This window comes from Schistocerca gregaria, chromosome 10 (assembly GCF_023897955.1).
Source record: "Schistocerca gregaria isolate iqSchGreg1 chromosome 10, iqSchGreg1.2, whole genome shotgun sequence".
NCBI classification, from domain to species: Eukaryota; Metazoa; Arthropoda; class Insecta; order Orthoptera; family Acrididae; genus Schistocerca; species Schistocerca gregaria.
The window spans coordinates 74,845,747-74,863,353 of NC_064929.1; the positions used below are offsets into that span (position 1 = coordinate 74,845,747).

Consider the following 17,607-nt stretch of genomic DNA (forward strand, 5'->3'; position numbering starts at 1 on the left):
AACTGCAGGATCTGGGCAGATGAACAACCAAGTGTGCTGCAGGAGTGGCAATGGGACAGCAAAAGTGAATGTGTGGTTAGGGATATTGAAGTGAACAGTATACGGGCCCTTCTTCTTCGCAGAACAAACCGTTACTGGAACAACATACCTAGATATGTTGGAAGAGTTTTTGGAGTCACAGATCTGCAGCACTGAACAATTAACACAGCGGATTCGAGTCGCAGCTGCTGAGATTACACCAGATATGCTTGAGCAGGTTTTTCGGTTTACAGTGGAGCACTGGGGGTGTGTGTCTAGACACGCGAGGTGGTCACATTGAAATGTACTGAAATTATGTTCTACTGTAACATAAGTTGCAGTGCCATTATATATTGGTTAATAAAATTTGTTTAAGTATGGTGACTTTAGAATCACCCTCGTATTTCATATGAAAAGGTGGTGTCATCTGCAGTAATATGTAGGAGAAAGTATGCTGTATCAAGCATTTTTTGATGAACATCAACTCTGAGGAGTCACAGAAACTTTACCGTAACTAGGACAACAATTTCTTTTGCAGTTTAAAGATACAACATTTTTCTCTTTGCAGGGGGATTTTCATTATTTTCTGATTAGTCATTTCATTGCTATAATGTCAAATGCAAGACACTGCGACTGAGCTTACCATTTTAGTCATTGCAGTAGAGAAATCATGGGTGTATAGCTTCAACTTTTGTTGATTGCATTGTATGCCACTACTAATGAATACTCCATGTGTTTTTCATTTAAGAGTTTGTAAAGCTGCTTGTTAGTAGCTGCAATGTACAGGAGACTTGAGTAATCATACCAATGACTGCCACAGTTGTAACGCACAATAGGCACCTATTCACCAGCAAAAATGGCCAACTTCATACTAGCATTACAATGTAGTATTCACGCATTAGCTTCTTGAGGGTAGGGGGGTGCAAGAAAATGGGAAACTGCAACTGAACACTTGATATAGAAGCAGCCCTCAATAAATGAACAATGAAAACTACTGTACGTTTTAACAGAAAATGAAAAATTTATTACTTTGAATGAATTTTGGAGGAAAGATTGACGAATGAAATAATACCTACCTTAATCGCCTTTGCAGTTATTTGTTTTCATGAATGTGAATGACAGAATTCCTCCAGACCCTTTGTGAAATGCTTTTCAGAGTGGAGCAAGACATCTACAAAGGAAGTACCATTTACCTTAAAATTCTTGTTCTCCTTTGCTATCTTATTCTTGACCAAGACCCAAATAAGTTCAATGGCAGTTAATTTACAGTGTGCCATACGCAACCACGAGAGTTTAATTTCCTTGTCCACCGAGTCCAATATGCAGACTTCCCTCAAGGTATTCTTGTGACCCAAAGTGCAGTCGCACACGTTTCAGTAGGCCCACCTTCGTAAATTCTTCAACTGACAAGGCAGATGGAAGCTCTTCGTTACTGCTTTCCATCCATTTAACAATAGAATTCTTCTTCCATTTCACAGATGGGTTTCACGATACTGGACTTAGCATTTTGTGGTATGGGGCACAATTTATTTCAATCGGAGATATGTATGGTAATATTTCGAAAATACTCCTTTGTAGTGTCTGGTTTTCATCTCAGAGTGATAATCTGCAACTCCTTTTTTCCCTTCAAAATGTAAGCCAGCATTTTGCAAGAACCCACCTTTGTATCCAATGTTGCACAATATAATCCTTTTTTCCAGACCCAGGCAAAGTTTCTATTCTTCCCTTCCAGTCATTCTACTCTTGTACACTTCCTCCGAGATAATCTAATATAGTTTCTAATACATAATTTCTTTTTTTTTCCTGCAATAAATACTTTCTGATATGATTTGCACCACACCAAATCTTGTTAATGTAATAAATAATCCATCTAAAGTTTGGCAATTGTCTTATTTCTCAAAGAACTTGTTACCTTTTCCTTTTGGTCTGTTATTTTTCATCAGTAGAGATTTTTTGTTCAGCTTTTCATATCTCATGCCCAATTTTTAAATAGCACACCAAAAGATTATTTTGCCTTATCAGGCAAGTCTTCCGCTTCAGTCTTCAACTTTCTCCATGCAGCTGCTACTGATGGAAACTGCATTTCTACACTGAAGCTGCAGATTTTCTTTCTTATGACTCATTGCGGAAAATTCATCTAATACAAACTTCTGTTGCCTGCCCGAACTCTCTATTAGTTACACGAGACATCAAGTTTCCGTATATTCTCTTTAAATTTGCTTGACTGTAGTTTCACTAACAGCAAGATACTCAGAAATTCTCTTTGCTGGTTGCGACACAAAACTGCTTGTGCCCTGTTCCTTTTTGGCTTCAAAGTAAGCATGCCCTCTTATCACTGTGGACTTATCCCAACTCTTTACAGAAGTACAAGACAGCTAATTACATCCTGAAGCCTGCTGCATACGAGTACTAAACGACGAATGGTAGCACAGTTGTTTTCTATCTGAGCAGAAACCTCTACGTTAACACTGCAACGAACAACGAAATTGAAACACTTTTCAGAGGCCCAGCAACATAACACATGCAAGCACGTGGCGTATAAGAATGCAAAAGTGTAATTTTAAACATGTGCTTTTGCGTTTTATGTAAAGTTACATTCGTAAAAACATAATAGCTGTAAAAGACATCAACAGAGGTAGCATTTAACTTTCCATCTTGTTTTTATGTATCAGCATTATGGGAGTTGTGTCAAACCACATCTGCCATTATTATGAGAAAATGATAATTAGAAACCAATAAAAATGCACGTGCAAATGGAGAACGGTGGAATTTTTAAACCGTGCCAAGGAAATTGTTAACATAATTACGGTCTGGTTTCTGTGACTCTTCGAAGATGACATACACTAGGAAAGATTTGAAAAACACATTTCCTCTTACATATTACTACAAATGTTGCTCACTACTCAACTAAAGCATAATATCCATACAACAAATGGAAGCAGACATTTGCACTATTCCGGCAAGGTACTACAATTCACGGATTGTCATACAATGTAACCAGAATACAAGTTAGAAATCAGGGCTAAATCATTATGAAATGAATAGCATTCAGAGCAGTGGGACACCAAGACAGTGACGAGATATGGTGCTAGGGCACCTATGCTAGGTGTGCGAAGTTGCAGGCAGTTCAAAGAAGAATGTGTGTCATGTCAAATAAAAAGACCAATTACATGAAAACCTGCAAATGTAGCAAATCTTCAAAGCAGATTGCATATCGTTACGATTTGAGGGGTGTTATCCAGAAATCATTATGGGTAATGTAGGGCAGTGTATGCAATTAGAACTATTTTGGAAAAATCTCTCTTCTTGAAGAAATGGAAGCAACATTACATCTGCTAAACAAAATGACAGAAAGAGTGTTCACTGAGGTCATTTCTCGCTATCACAATTAATGGTTGTGAATACTTCTCCTTTCAAGTATTGCAGTCAATGTTCAATTTCCACGACGACACTGCATAGTCTTTTGGGATCTCTCTTATGTGTTATGTTTTAGTACTTACGAGTTAAGAAATAAAATTGTAACAATAAATATAAATTCTATCAACAAGACTTAATGGTCATCTTCAGGTACTATGCCAATGACAGATAATTACCCCCACTGCACTACTTGTAGGTGGTCTTTAGAACACATTTCATGCCCAAGTCAAGTACATAATAACAAGACTGTCCGCATTACCTACCCACATACAGTGCCACTAATGGGTGAATGAGTGGTCTGTTAGGTTCCCGTGAATCTTTGACTTCGGTATAATCAGTCACGTCAGTGTGAGGACGTAGTCAAAATGCTGAGATCCTTGCACTATACAGTAGTTCAGGTTTGACCTATAAAACCTTACCACATCCACACTGTTCTAACTCTACCCTTCTAAAATACTAGCCCATTCTTCGCCAGTCTAAGTAAGTAGAGAAAACCAGTTTAATATCGCATGAATGATAAAGTAATTATAAATGAAGTACAAGCTCAGACTGAAGAAGGTGAGAAAGGAAGTCAGCCGTGTCTCCTTTTCAAAGGAACTGTTCTGCCATTTTCCTGGATGGGGATTTGAAATGCCATCCTCCCAGGCACAAGTCCACTGTGATATCTCACAGCCAATAAAGAATGTGGTGTGTGGTAAGCCTATACCTGTCTTCCACAGTTCACTTTAAGGTAACTGATGAAGCTCAACTGAAATAAATGACTATCTGTGATACCAAACTAGCATACAGTATTTGGTATGACATGGTAAACTTTAATGTAAGAATGTTTAAAAACAGTATATGGTCAGATGGACCATATGACTATTCATTGTTTACAGAGTCGACACTCCACACTTTCACATCATGCAAGATAAGTGTACCTATAAATCTCACTCAGGGTTGAACAATGTGGGTAAACGTTACACATGGGAATTGAAATTTGAAGTTAGATCTTATACCTTCGACTTTTTCTTTTGGGCATGAGATGTACTGTCACAAATCGATTCCTTCAACAAACTGGAAGAAAGAATCGCTTTTGTGCCTATATGTAAGGCAAAAATAAAATGTTGAATAAAGCTTCCGTGTGTGAGCAAACCCATACATCTTCGTGTTTAATTTTCATTACAGCTACTTAAGTGACAAATTTAACAGACTTACAGTAATTTAAAAACAGAGTGGCTTGTCAAACTCACTTTGCCTACAGCATTACGTTTGGAACCCTGTTAATTGTGTACTGTTTGACACAAACCATCAATCTGGTTTGTCAAATGTGGAGGAACTGTTGGTCTTTCACTATCTGAGGCTGAATGAGAAATTATCATTTGTGATGTATTTGCAGTTTTGTAGCTAATGGGTGTACATCAAATACATATTGAGTTGGCAGCCATGTGTGGATGCTTGTGTGTATGAATTCTCTTTTCTGATGAAGCCTGTGGTCGAAAGGTTTATCTAAGTGTCTTAGTTGTGCCTGTCTACTACTTAATGCATCTTCTTATGGCAAGTAGCAATCTACTGTTTCATACATTGCAAATACATATGCTAGTTTGATATATCTGTTTACTATTTCTAACCAAGAAATTCTGTCTCAAGTCATTTAGTCTGATATCACTAATTTTTAGGCTAAAGTCTCGTTATCAAATTCTCCCATATAAAAAATACACAGCAATAAACCCAAATTTTAAGTAGAGATTCATCATCATCATCATCATCATCATCATCATCATCATCATCATGCAGTCTTGACAAATATAGAGAGGCCACAAAATATGGAAATGAAGACCAAAATTACACCTGAAAAATACCAAGATTAGAAATAATAAGCCAAATTTGTGCAAGAATATTACTTCAGCAGAGCTGAGAAGATTTTTTGTTAGGAGTACTGCTATTTTGAGGCACGATAAAAATTATTATACACGGAATGATACTTGGAAATGAAGGAGTGGGTGTTGGTACCAGGATTAGGAGTATAGAAAAAGGTGTGTGTGTGTGTGTGTGTGTGTGTGTGTGTGTGTGTGTGTGTGTGTAGGTAGGTGTTTTGTAGGGAGGGAGAGGTGGGCAGTATAAAGATGCAAAACTTGGTCATTTATATTAACGGTGGTTGTTCAGTAAGGTTTTTAACAGATGGCCAAGCAGCATTCCCCACAATACACATGCAAAACACATACAAATAAAAACATGCAATCATTATTTGGTCTTCCAGACAAAGTTATCACTGTTTATGTAAAGTGATACAAAAAAATAATCAGTGTTCAACAAATAACAGTTTCTATATTTGTGCATTTCCAAACTCATATCAGAAAATAATTGTATTTAAACATTAGTTATTTGATTCTGAAGAATAGGTTATTTACAAAATTAGTAATTATAATATTAACACACTAAATTATTCTACATCTTTAAATACAGAACAAGCCATCTACAAAAACTGATCTCAGGTTCATTCAAATAGTGTTCCTGAGTTTACATTTTTAAGGGAATTACCCATATCAAACACAAAATGTGGCAACAAAATCTCTTAGCATGTGGAGAAACCATAACAAATATTGTATGAATTAATGAAATACCTGCAAACAGCAAAACGATGTCTATGCATCCCCACGTATTTAACAATATTTAAGAACTTCGTAAAACAGTTATCTGTTATTTTCAGCATTACCAGCTTGTCATTGTTATAATAAAGATATTTAGAGATTCATTGTAGCCTCGCAGAGAGAACAGTTTAATAACCCAATACAATACACGCAGATGTAATACTGAAGGGAATAGTTGCACCTAAAAATTGCCCATTTGCCAGTTATCTTTCTTTCTTTAAGGGCATAAAATGTGAACAATATTTCAATTCTTTTCTCATATACACCACCTTCAATTTTTCGCAGCTTCATTAATATACAAGAAAAGAATTTACAATAATTCCCTGAAATGGTATAAAAACATCAATTTATCCAAATTGTCACTTGCCCACATATTCCAAACATCTCAAAATACGACAATGTGGAACCTTTAAAATATCTGCTTAGTGATCCCAATACTGAAATACACCATACAGTACAAATACATTTAAAAAAATTCTGCCTCCACATTTCTTTGACACAGAGAAAAAAGAAGATTTGAAAACATGCAATCAGCAACAGTGGTGTTAATAATAGGAGCAAAATAAAATATGTGCATGCACACGTTAGTTACATTAGGCCAAGTTGAACTCCTTCAGAGCACTTTGCATTATAGTGTCTTTGACAGCACAGAACACTAGTTTAATGTTCTCAGTGTCTGTAGACACGAAGCACATAAGCAGTCATTTTCATTATCAGAGAAAGCCACGCGACCAAACACATTTGCAGCAACTGAGAGGTCATGCATTCGGAAAAGCACCAGACAGCATGCAAGTCGATATAGCGCCGGCAAGTGAGGAGTCGAAGACCAGATCCCGGGACAGGAAAGCGTGCACAGACACAGAACACACACATTAGAGAAACCAGACCATGCACAGAGATTTGCAGTGACATTGCCAGCTATTGTACGACACAGGGAGTAGCGACACACACAGTAACAACATACTTGCACCTAAACCCCCACACAGCACTGCGAGACCACAGCAGTATAAGCACTTGTACTAGAACGAAAGACAAGCCATTAAATCACACTTTTCTTTTTCCTTCTTATATGACAAAAATAGAAAGCGAGACATATTTTCAACCACAGCAGCTCGAGATAATTTTGTTAGGTGTCTTCTGTCACTTAAATTTTGTATGTTCGTACAAAATTCAAATTTGCTTCTATCAATTAGAAATTTTAATGTTCACCATCAAATGAGATGGAAAACAACAGCAGTGCGAGCACAGCCACTGTGGTGTGTGGGTACTGAACACCGGGAACCTGATTCCTGTGCTGAGTGAAGTGTACCAGTTGTCTCTCCTAACAGCAGTCAGATGGGTTTCTTCCAAGTTCCTCAAAATACTTTTCAATTTCGTTTCTGTGTGTTGTAGGTGGAGCTGACACAATAAGACTGCTCACAGTGTCAATTCGTGTGGATGTTGACTGATAACTTAGTTTCTGATCTTGTTAATAACAAATGAACTAATCATGCTCAACAATTTATAGCTAAGGACATATTTGTTGTGGGAACCAATCAGCATCCTTGAACAGATTGAAAACATGGTACTTGATGAAAAGTCCTATTTACTAATAAATTATTTATTATGCTACAGTCCATGGCCATGTTATTAGACACTTTAACAGTTCAATTATTTCTGGGGTTTGATTTAATAAACTGGTTCACCTATAATAATTTAACAGGTTGAAAACCATTAAAGAGCTATTACTGAAAGAATTGAGCTCATCTATTCTGCTGCATCATTCTTGTGAGATCCAACTTTTGATGAACAACTGACAATTACTGTTTTGAGTAAGAGCTGACATGTCTTAAGTGTGAATACATTATTAAAATCTAATATTATCATGTTCTTGATGTATTTACCATCCGTAACCTCTAAAGTTTGCTGATTACTGAGCGATTTTTGATAGAAAATGGTATGAAAAACAATGGGTAAAGTAAGTGATCTGACACACTGAAAGACTGTGGATACATAAGGACTGACTGGCGGCAATACGTATTCAAATTGGATTTCTAAAAGATTGGCATATCAGAAATCATCTGCAAGGTGTGTAAAGAAGAAAACTAATTTTGGAATGGAGTTAGTACCTCAAAGAAAGAACAGGTGTGGCAGAAAAACAATGTTTTCACCAAGGTCTGAGTGCTTTTTGAAAAAGATATGCTGTAAGAACTGGTTTACTCATACAAAAGAGATCAAAATTAAAGTAACGCAGTGGTGTTGCTGATTCGGAAAGAACTGTAAGATGGAAACTTTGATAAATGTACTTCAAGGTGCAAGGGCAAAGGAGCAAAAGCATCAAGATTTGAACTTCTGCAAATTGTCGAGTGTCGTTAAATTAGAGAGCATTTGCCTTCATACAGCAGTGATAAATTTTGTGAGTTCAAGGCCAATCCTAAAGCAAATCTTAATAGATTTTTTTCATGGCATTTCAGGTTTGCTTTAGTGACGGGTTCACAACCAAAATTTTGATAAATAAAACTCAGTCTGTATGAAGGCACCTCAGTGAAAAGTGCTATCTCGAATGTATTGTGCAGATTCTGGAATATAGCACCAAAGTCATTATATCTCCTGTCATCAGTGGCAAAGGCACTGGGCATCTGTACTTTGTTGAGGGAACAATGCAGCAAGACCAGTAAAAGGATGAGGCTACTAACTCAAATAAAAAAATTGTTCCCTAAAGAAGAACCATTTGTGTTTATGCAGGATTGAGTTCCATGCCTCAAAGCACAATCAGAAAAACTTTTCTGCGGCAATAAAACATCCCTTTGTTACCATGGTCAGGAAATTTATCGACATGAACCCAAGTGAGTTCATGGGAGCTGGTGGAAAGGGAAGTGGCAAAGGAAACAATCACAACAAAACTATTTCTCATAGAAAATGTTACTCGCATCTAGTATCATCACCCATAGATGCAGGGCACTGTACAATGTGTATTAACAGTATGAAAAGGCAAATTGAAGCATTAGTAGCTGATAAAAACAGTGTGGTGAAGTATTACGAAGTTAGGCCTAGTTCCGCTTACTTTTAAAACAACATCAGCATGGTTTGTCACTTATTAATAATCTGTCATGTTTCAAGAAATTCAATTAATTTAGAATGAACAAAACAATCTTAACATCTCTTTGTACCTCCTGAACTGTTATGATGTGTGTGTGTGTGTGTGTGTGTGTGTGTGTGTGTGTGTGTGTGTGTGTGTGTCATAATGTGACCATCGTAGTGGACAATGTCTTTTAACCAGCTAGTGCAGAACTGGCATCTGGTTCAGCCACACAAAATTAATGCAGTACAAGTGCTTATATGCGACACATCACAAGACAATCCAGCACAAAACATTAAGAACACTGAACAAGTAGTTGGCAATGTCACCACATTCATTAACACAAAATACCTGTGGCACAAGTGAAGTGCGAGTAGATAATCTTCTCGCTGTCAGGATTCAGCTCGACAAACATTCGCAGAATGAATTCCCGAGCCGCGATGGCGTCCCGCTGAGGACCTGTGCCACAGAAGTTGTCATGTACACCTCTCTCTACACGCTACTAGATGTGAACAACAGAACTTAACATACTGGCATCTGGGAACTGCCCACTGTCACCCAAGTCCGTAACTCATCTTTAAACATAACAAAAGTTTGCCACAAAGCACATTTATGACACATTCCTTTACAATGAATTATGTCTGTCAGTATCCCGTGATATGAATGGTCACAATTATCAACAAACAAAACTGGGGGAAAATCAAATTTTTTGAATAGTTTCAACCTGAAACAGGATGTTGTTCAGTAATTATTATACAATGAGATAAGAGGGGGAGGGTGGGAGAGGTTCCGAGAGAGAGAGAGAGAGAGAGAGAGAGAGAGAGAGAGAGAGGGGGGGGGGGGGGGAGTGAGGGGAAAAAGGGAGATGTAGTTTCCAAGGGAGGGTGGGACAGGTATGTTCTGAGGGAAGGAGAAAATGCTGTAAAGTCAGATGGTTGCACACAAGGCAACAACAACAACAGTGCATATTTTTCACTACGCAAATCCTTTCATTCTTGATGCCCTTTACTATAGCTTTCACCATTATTTGTGAATTCTTATGACAAAAAAATTTGCCACCTTTGGTAATAACAATTACAATTAGGATTGTAGTGAAATTCATAAAAACTGCAACAAAAATATATTTACTTAAAGCACTGAATTGCTCTTACTGTAACTGTCTTAGCACTGATGAGACATGGAGGAATTACATCATCATACTAAATAGTACTAAATCAGTTCCATAGATTTGATCTTCTCTGCTAAAAATATACAAATATTTGCATATAAAAGCTGTAATTGTTACAAGGTGATTTACTTTAAAGCATGACCATAAATGGAATACTAAAAATCAGCAATAATGACAATAGTCACTTGTCTGCCTAGCTGGGGAAAGCACCAAGTTACTGCATAAACTTCAAAATGAGATTATAGCATATTGCAGTTAAAGTTACTAAGTAGAATATATATCAGATGTGGCTTTCCAACTGTGGCTCACTGGCTACTATCTCACCAAATATCTAAATGTGAAGCGATATGTTGCTATTACAATAGGTAATTCATACACAAAATTGTTTTTGAAACACCACAGGTATATTTAACTAGGTACTTACACCAAAGATTAGGTTCTTGACAATACACTAATTATCAGAATAATATACTGAGAATTCTGTACACTGGGGTGCTCACCCTCTCCACCACCGCAGCCCTGAGAGGCTCTGAACATAGCTACACATCATCACATAATGTCTGGAGAATGTCTCCACGAAATATCGAAGTGACTACGACAGAATCATAACTAGCAAATAGTCCACTTGCTGAATCCTATACACATTCAACGGGTCCAGAGAACAGTGGGGTGTGTCTCAGATCCAAACACAAACTTTGACGAAGAAACTGAAGATGCTCTTACAGGACAGCTGCAATCTGAGGAGACCCAGTTACATGCAGAAGGAACTTCTCAACATAGCAAAAGGTAGAAATACTTTAAGAATTTTTTTAAACTATGAAAATCTTCCAAAAAACTTTTGATAGCCACATTAGCTATTCGTAATCGTTTTTTTGCAGAGTCATACACAATTAGTTTCATGATGAGTTAATCACATTCTTAGGTGTACACATCTATGAGAAAATGTAATATAATTAGAAGGTATAATAATGGCAAAAATAAGGTAATAACCTGAAGGATAGAGGAACAAATATTCAAAAACTAATTTACCATTGGTTTGTTAAAGATACACCGGCTCTCAACATTTGGATGGCATTGGAATTGACAGAACTGCCTAAATTGGATGGTTACAAGATGAAACATTAAAAATTCCAATGGGTAGCAGGTCCAGGCAGTGGACATGAGCACAGGGAGCTGCAGATGTTGTGGTCTTCAGTCGAGAGACTGGTTTGATGCAGCTCTCCACACTACTCTATCCTGTGCAAGCTTCTTCACCTCCCAGTACCTACAGAAACCTACAACCTCCTGAATCTGCTTAGTGTATTCATCTCGTCTCCTTCTACATTTTTTAACCTTCACCCTGCCCTCCAATAATAAATTGGTGATCCCTTAATGCTTCAGAACGTATCCTACTAACCGATCCCTTCCTCTAAACAAGTTGTGCCTCAAACTCCCCTTCTCACCAATTCCATTCAGTACCTCCTCATTGGTTACATGATCTACCCATCAAATCTTCAGCATTCTTCTGTAGCACCACATTTCGAAAGCTTCTATTCTCTTCTTGTCCAAACTATTTATCGTCCATGTTTCACTTCCACACATGGCTACACTCCACACAAATACTTTCAGAAGTGACTTCCTGACACTTACATCTATACTCGATGTTAACAAATTTCTCTTCTTCAGAAACGCTTTCCTTGCCATTGCCAGTCTACATTTTATATCCTCTCAACTTCCACCATCATCAGTTACTTTTCTCCCCAAATAGCAAAACTCGTCTACAACTGTAAGCATCTCATTTCCTAATCTCATTCCCTCAGCATCACCTAATTTAATTTGACTATATTCAATTATCCTCATTTTGCTTTTGTTGACGTTCATCTTATATCCTCCTTTCAAGACACTGTCCATTCCATTCAGCTGCTTTTCCAGGTCCTTTGCTGACTCTGACAGAATTGCGATGTCATCAGCAAACCTCAAAGCTTTTATTTTTTTCTCCATGGATTTTAATACCTATTCCAAATTTTTCATCCTGGCCGCCCCATTGTAGCTGGTTACCAAGCCCCCACAGAACGTATCTCTGCCTACATAGATCAACACCTTCAACCCATTACATGCAGTCTCCCATCCTTCATCAAAGACACCAACCACTTTCTCGAACGCCTGGAATCCGTACCCAGTCTGTTACCCCCGGAAACCATCCTTGTAACCATTGATGCCACTTCCCTATACACGAATATCCCGCACGTCCAGGGCCTCGCTGCAATGGAGCACTTCCTTTCACGCCGATCACCTGCCACCCTACCTAAAACCTCTTTCCTCGTCACCCTAGCCAGCTTCATCCTGACCCACAACTTCTTCACTTTTGAAGGCCAGACATACCAACAATTAAAGGGAACAGCCATGGGTACCAGGATGGCCCCCTCGTATGCCAACCTATTTATGGGTCGCTTAGAGGAAGCCTTCTTGGTTACCCAAGCCTGCCAACCCAAAGTTTGGTACAGATTTATTGATGACATCTTCATGATCTGGACTCACAGTGAAGAACAACTCTAGAATTTCCTCTCCAACCTCAACTCCTTTGGTTCCATCAGATTCACCTGGTCCTACTCCAAATCCCATGCCACTTTCCTAGACGTTGACCTCCATCTGTCCAATGGCCAGCTGCACACATCCGTCCACATCAAACCCACCAACAAGCAACAGTACCTCCATTATGACAGCTGTCACCCATTCCATATCAAAAGGTCCCTTCCCTACAGCCTAGGCCTTCGTGGCAAACGAATCTGCTCCAGTCCTGAATCCCTCGACCATTACACCAACAACCTGAAAACAGCTTTCGCATCCCGCAACTACCCTCCCAACCTGGCAGATAACCAGAGCCACTTCCTCATCCCCTCAAACCCAGAACCTCTCACAGAAGAACCCCAAAAGTGCCCCACTTGTGACAGAATACTTCCCGGGACTGGATCAGACTCTGAATGTGGCTCTCCAGCAGGGATACGACTTCCTAAAATCCTGCCCCGAAATGAGATCCATCCTTCATGAAATCCTCCCCACTCCACCAAGAGTGTCTTTCCGCCGTCCACCTAACCTTCGTAACCTCTTGGTTCATCCCTATGAAATCCCCAAACCACCTTCCCTACCCTCTGGCTCCTACCCTTGCAACCGCCCCCGGTGTAAAACCTGTCCTATGCAACCTCCCACCACCACCTACTCCAGTCCTGTAACCCGGAAGGTGTACACGATCAAAGGGAGAGCCACATGTGAAAGCACCCACGTGATTTACCAACTGACCTGCCTGCACTGTGACGCTTTCTATGTGGGAATGACCAGCAACAAACTGTCCATTCGCATGAATGGACACAGGCAGACAGTGTTTGTTGGTAATGAGGATCATCCTGTGGCTAAACATGCCTTGATGCAAGGCCAGCACATCTTGGCACAGTGTTACACCGTCCGAGTTATCTGGATACTTCCCACCAACACCAACCTATCCAAACTCTGGAGATGGGAACTCGCCCTTCAGTATATCCTCTCTTCTAGATATCCGCCAGGCCTCAACCTCCGCTAATTTCAAGTTGCTGCCGCTCACACCTCACCTGTCTTTCAACAACTTCTTTGCCTCCGTACTTCCGCCTCGACTGACATCTCTGCCCTTACTCTTTGCCTTTAAATATGTCTGCTTGTGTCTGTGTATGTGCGGATGGATATGTGTGTGTGTGTGTGTGTGTGTGTGTGTGTGTGTGTGTGTGTGTGTGTGTGTGTGTGTGTGCGCGAGTGTACACCTGTCCTTTTTTTCCCCTAAGGGAAGTCTTTCCGCTCCCGGGATTGGAATGACTCCTTACCCTCTCCCTTAAAACCCACATCCTTTCATTTTTCCCTCTCCTTCCCTCTTTCCTGACGAAGCAACTGCCAGTTGCGAAAGCTCGTAATTCTGTGTGTGTGTTTGTGTGTTTTGTTCATGTGCCTGTCTGCCGGCGCTTTCCCGCTTGGTAAGTCTTGGAATCTTTGTTATATAAAACACAAAGATGCTGTGACTTATCGAACGAGAAAGTGCTGGTAGATAGAGACAATAAAAAACACACACACAAATTTCAAGCTTTCGCAACCCAAGGTTGCTTCATCAGGAAAGACTAAAGGATGTGGGTTTTAAGGGAGAGGGTAAGGAGTCATTCCAATCCCGGGAGCAGAAAGACGTGCCTTGGGGGGGGAGGGGAAACAGGTATATACTAGCGCGCACGCCCCCCCCCCCCCACACACACACACGTAAAGGCCTTTACATGTGTGTGTGTGTGTGTGTGTGTGTGTGTGTGTGTGAGAGAGAGAGAGTGAGAGAGAGAGAGAGAGAGAGAGAGAGAGAGAGAGAGAGAGAGTGAGTATACCTGTCCTTTTTTCCCCCCTAAGGTAAGTCTTTCTGCTCCCGGGATTGGAATGACTCCTTACCCTCTCCCTTAAAACCCACAGCCTTTTGTCTTTCCCTCTTTTCTGATGAAGCAACCGTTGGTTGGGAAACCTGGAATTATGTGTGTATGTTTGTGTGTCTATCAACCTGCCAGCTCTTTCGTTTGGTAAGTCACAGCATCTTTGTTTTTTAATATATTGTATTTTTTCATAGATGTATGCACCTGAGGATGTGATTGAATCATTGTGAAATGGTTGTACATGATCCTGTAATAAAAAAACTGCTAACAGCTAATGCAGCTACCATAAGTTTTTTGAGATTTTAATAGTTTTTGAAAAGAAAATTTAAATATTTTTATTATGTATCTTAGCTGTGGATACCCACACAATGAAATCATATCAGTAAACGGAATTATAAATGCTTAACAGTGATTACATACAGAAGCAATACAAAGGTATAGTTTTAAGATTTCTCTAATAAATTTTCTGTACCTCTTCCAGATAGCCTATATATAAGAAAAGCACTACAAGAAAGTCAATTATTTTTGCACAGCCATCTGTAAAGAACTCCTGCTCTGCTTCCCTCCCTCCCACTGTGACGTCACACAAAGTCCAGAGATAACCAAACCAGTATTTACACTATGCAGGTGGGGTGATAGTCTATGGGAAGTACCAATTTGATACTGGAGAAGCAGTTAGTGTCCAATTACGAGGTCAAAAAGGAAGAAAAGGTTTTCTGTAAGCTGAAATACTTTTATCCCTACTCTGCACCCAACGGTAGCAACAAACCTAGGTACGAGAATAATAGGTCTGACCTGTAGCGACAGTGAAGTGAGAATAACACATGCGATCAGGGTCGGGATTCTGTGCCATGTACATCTTCAGAATGTACTCCTGTGCACCAATGTGATCTTGCTTTGGCCCTAAACAAAAACAGTCATTGCAACGTACTGTTTCAGATAACTACTGCGGTCTGAAGCACAAAATCAAATCAGTCACCAAATTAATTTACTTGTGCATTTCAAGGTCACAAACACTAAAGTTTTTTCTATGCTTTAGTCTTACATACACTGAGAAGCTATGAGGGTCATTTCAAAAGTTCTGTACACTGCACCTGCATAACTGTTACAGAGGTCTGATCAACTTGAAATTCATGTCAAGTCATGAGCAAAACTTTAGGTGCGATGGTCATATATGTGTGTGCTGGTTTGTGTCAATGTGTCATGATTAAAAAGATTACAGACAGTGACCAGTGTTCTTATGTTAAAATTGAATCCCTGTGTGAAAAGACATTTATTACTATTTATACAATATATTTATTCAAATTTATACAACACTCAGAGCAGTGTGAGGGACTAGTGCAGTGGATCACAGCACAGTATCTTGGTGGTCTACTCAGCACAGTATCTTGGTGGTCCACTCGTTTTGTGAAGGTCAGCTAAGCACTGAGGATGGCCCAAAAAGGTGAAGGCTATTAACTGCAACCAGACCACCTCTAAGGTTATAGTAAATGACATTTTGAGAGAAGATCAATGTAAGACGTGAGGAATTTGCATGTGAAGCCAGAATGTCTTGTCACTTCGTTTACAAACTCGGAACTGAAAAGTTAAAGATGAGAAAAGTTGGTGTCAGATGGTTCCGCATGATCTGTGCGAAGAGCAGACAGCAGGTCGCAAAAGAATTGCTTCAACATTATGGAACAGAAGGAAAACAATTTCTGGGAAGGATTTGATGTTTCAATAAATAAACCATTTGAAGTGTATATAAGAGAGAAATGGGTAAGTTTAAATGACAATATTACGAAAAGGAAAATTGTTACTCACCATATAGTAGAGATGCTGAGTCACAGGCAGGCACAATAAAAAGACTGTCACAAATATTCAGCCATTAAGGCCTCCTTCAACAATAGACCACACACACACACACACACACACACACACACACACAACTGTAGTCTCGGGCAACTAAGCACACTCAGTGGTTTCAGTTGCCTGAGACTGCAGTTTGTTTGTTTGTTTGTTTGTTTGTGTGTGTGTGTGTGTGTGTGTGTGTGTGTGTGTGTGTGTGTGTGTGTGTGTGTGTGTGTGTGTGTGTGTGTGTGTAAGGGGGGGGGGGGGGGGGGGGAGCAGTTGACGAATGCCTTGATGGCCAAAAGCTTCATTTGTGACTCAGCTTCTATGCTATATAGTGAGTAGCAATGTTCCTTTCCTAATATTGTTACATTCCATCCTGGATTTTCCATTGTTTGAAAGTGCAAATGACAATTTTCAGGGATTTTAGAGGTCAGTTTGGTTTTAAAACCATTTTTTTTAGTTTGGCCATTGACAGTTGCTATTTTTATAAACATTGCTTAAAAAATCTCACAGCCAGTAGCATCTCATTGCCCATTAAATACAGTATGTACGGAAGTAGTACCATGTACAAGAGGTATAAAAGGGAAGTGCATAGATGGGACTGTCATTTGTACTTGAGTGATTCAAGTGAAAAGGTTTCCAACGTGATTATGATCACACAACGGGAATTAACAGACTCTGAATGCGGAAAGGTAGTTGGAGCTGGACGCGTGGGATATTCCATTTTGGAATTTGAATCAACAGTGTTAAAATTGTGGAAAGATTACTAAATATCAGGCATGACCTTTCACCGTGCACAAAACAATTGCTGACAGTCTTTGTTAACAACTGAGAGCAGACGTGTTTGCGTGGGGTTGTCAGTGCTAACTGGCGAGCAATACTGTGGGAAATAACTGCAGTGTGGGATGTACGATTAAATGATCTGTTATGATTGTGTGACAAAATTGGATATTAACGAGATAGGGCAGCAGACGACTGACGTGTGTCTTTGCTAAGAGCCAGCATTGCCTGCAGCCCCTCTCCAGGGTTCGTGACCTTAGATGACTGGAAAACCGTGGCCTGGTCAGGTGAATCATGATT

The 17,607-nt window shown here is 39.5% G+C and overlaps 1 protein-coding gene across 10 annotated transcripts in view; it reads right to left on the minus strand.

Moving 5' to 3' along the window:
- LOC126293764 (guanine nucleotide-binding protein G(q) subunit alpha) overlaps positions 1-17,607 on the minus strand; it is an 88,568-nt gene that overhangs the window by 22,167 nt on the left and 48,794 nt on the right. For 4 of the 10 annotated variants that reach the window (XM_049987146.1, XM_049987149.1, XM_049987150.1 and 1 more), the window contains one exon: positions 9,475-9,582. In XM_049987146.1, coding sequence (XP_049843103.1) covers positions 9,475-9,582 — 108 coding nt within the window. Of the gene's footprint in view, positions 1-5,722; positions 6,816-9,474; positions 9,583-15,489; positions 15,598-17,607 lie in introns of those variants that run through there. The other 6 variants (XM_049987142.1, XM_049987143.1, XM_049987141.1 and 3 more) reach the window with 2 other exon arrangements.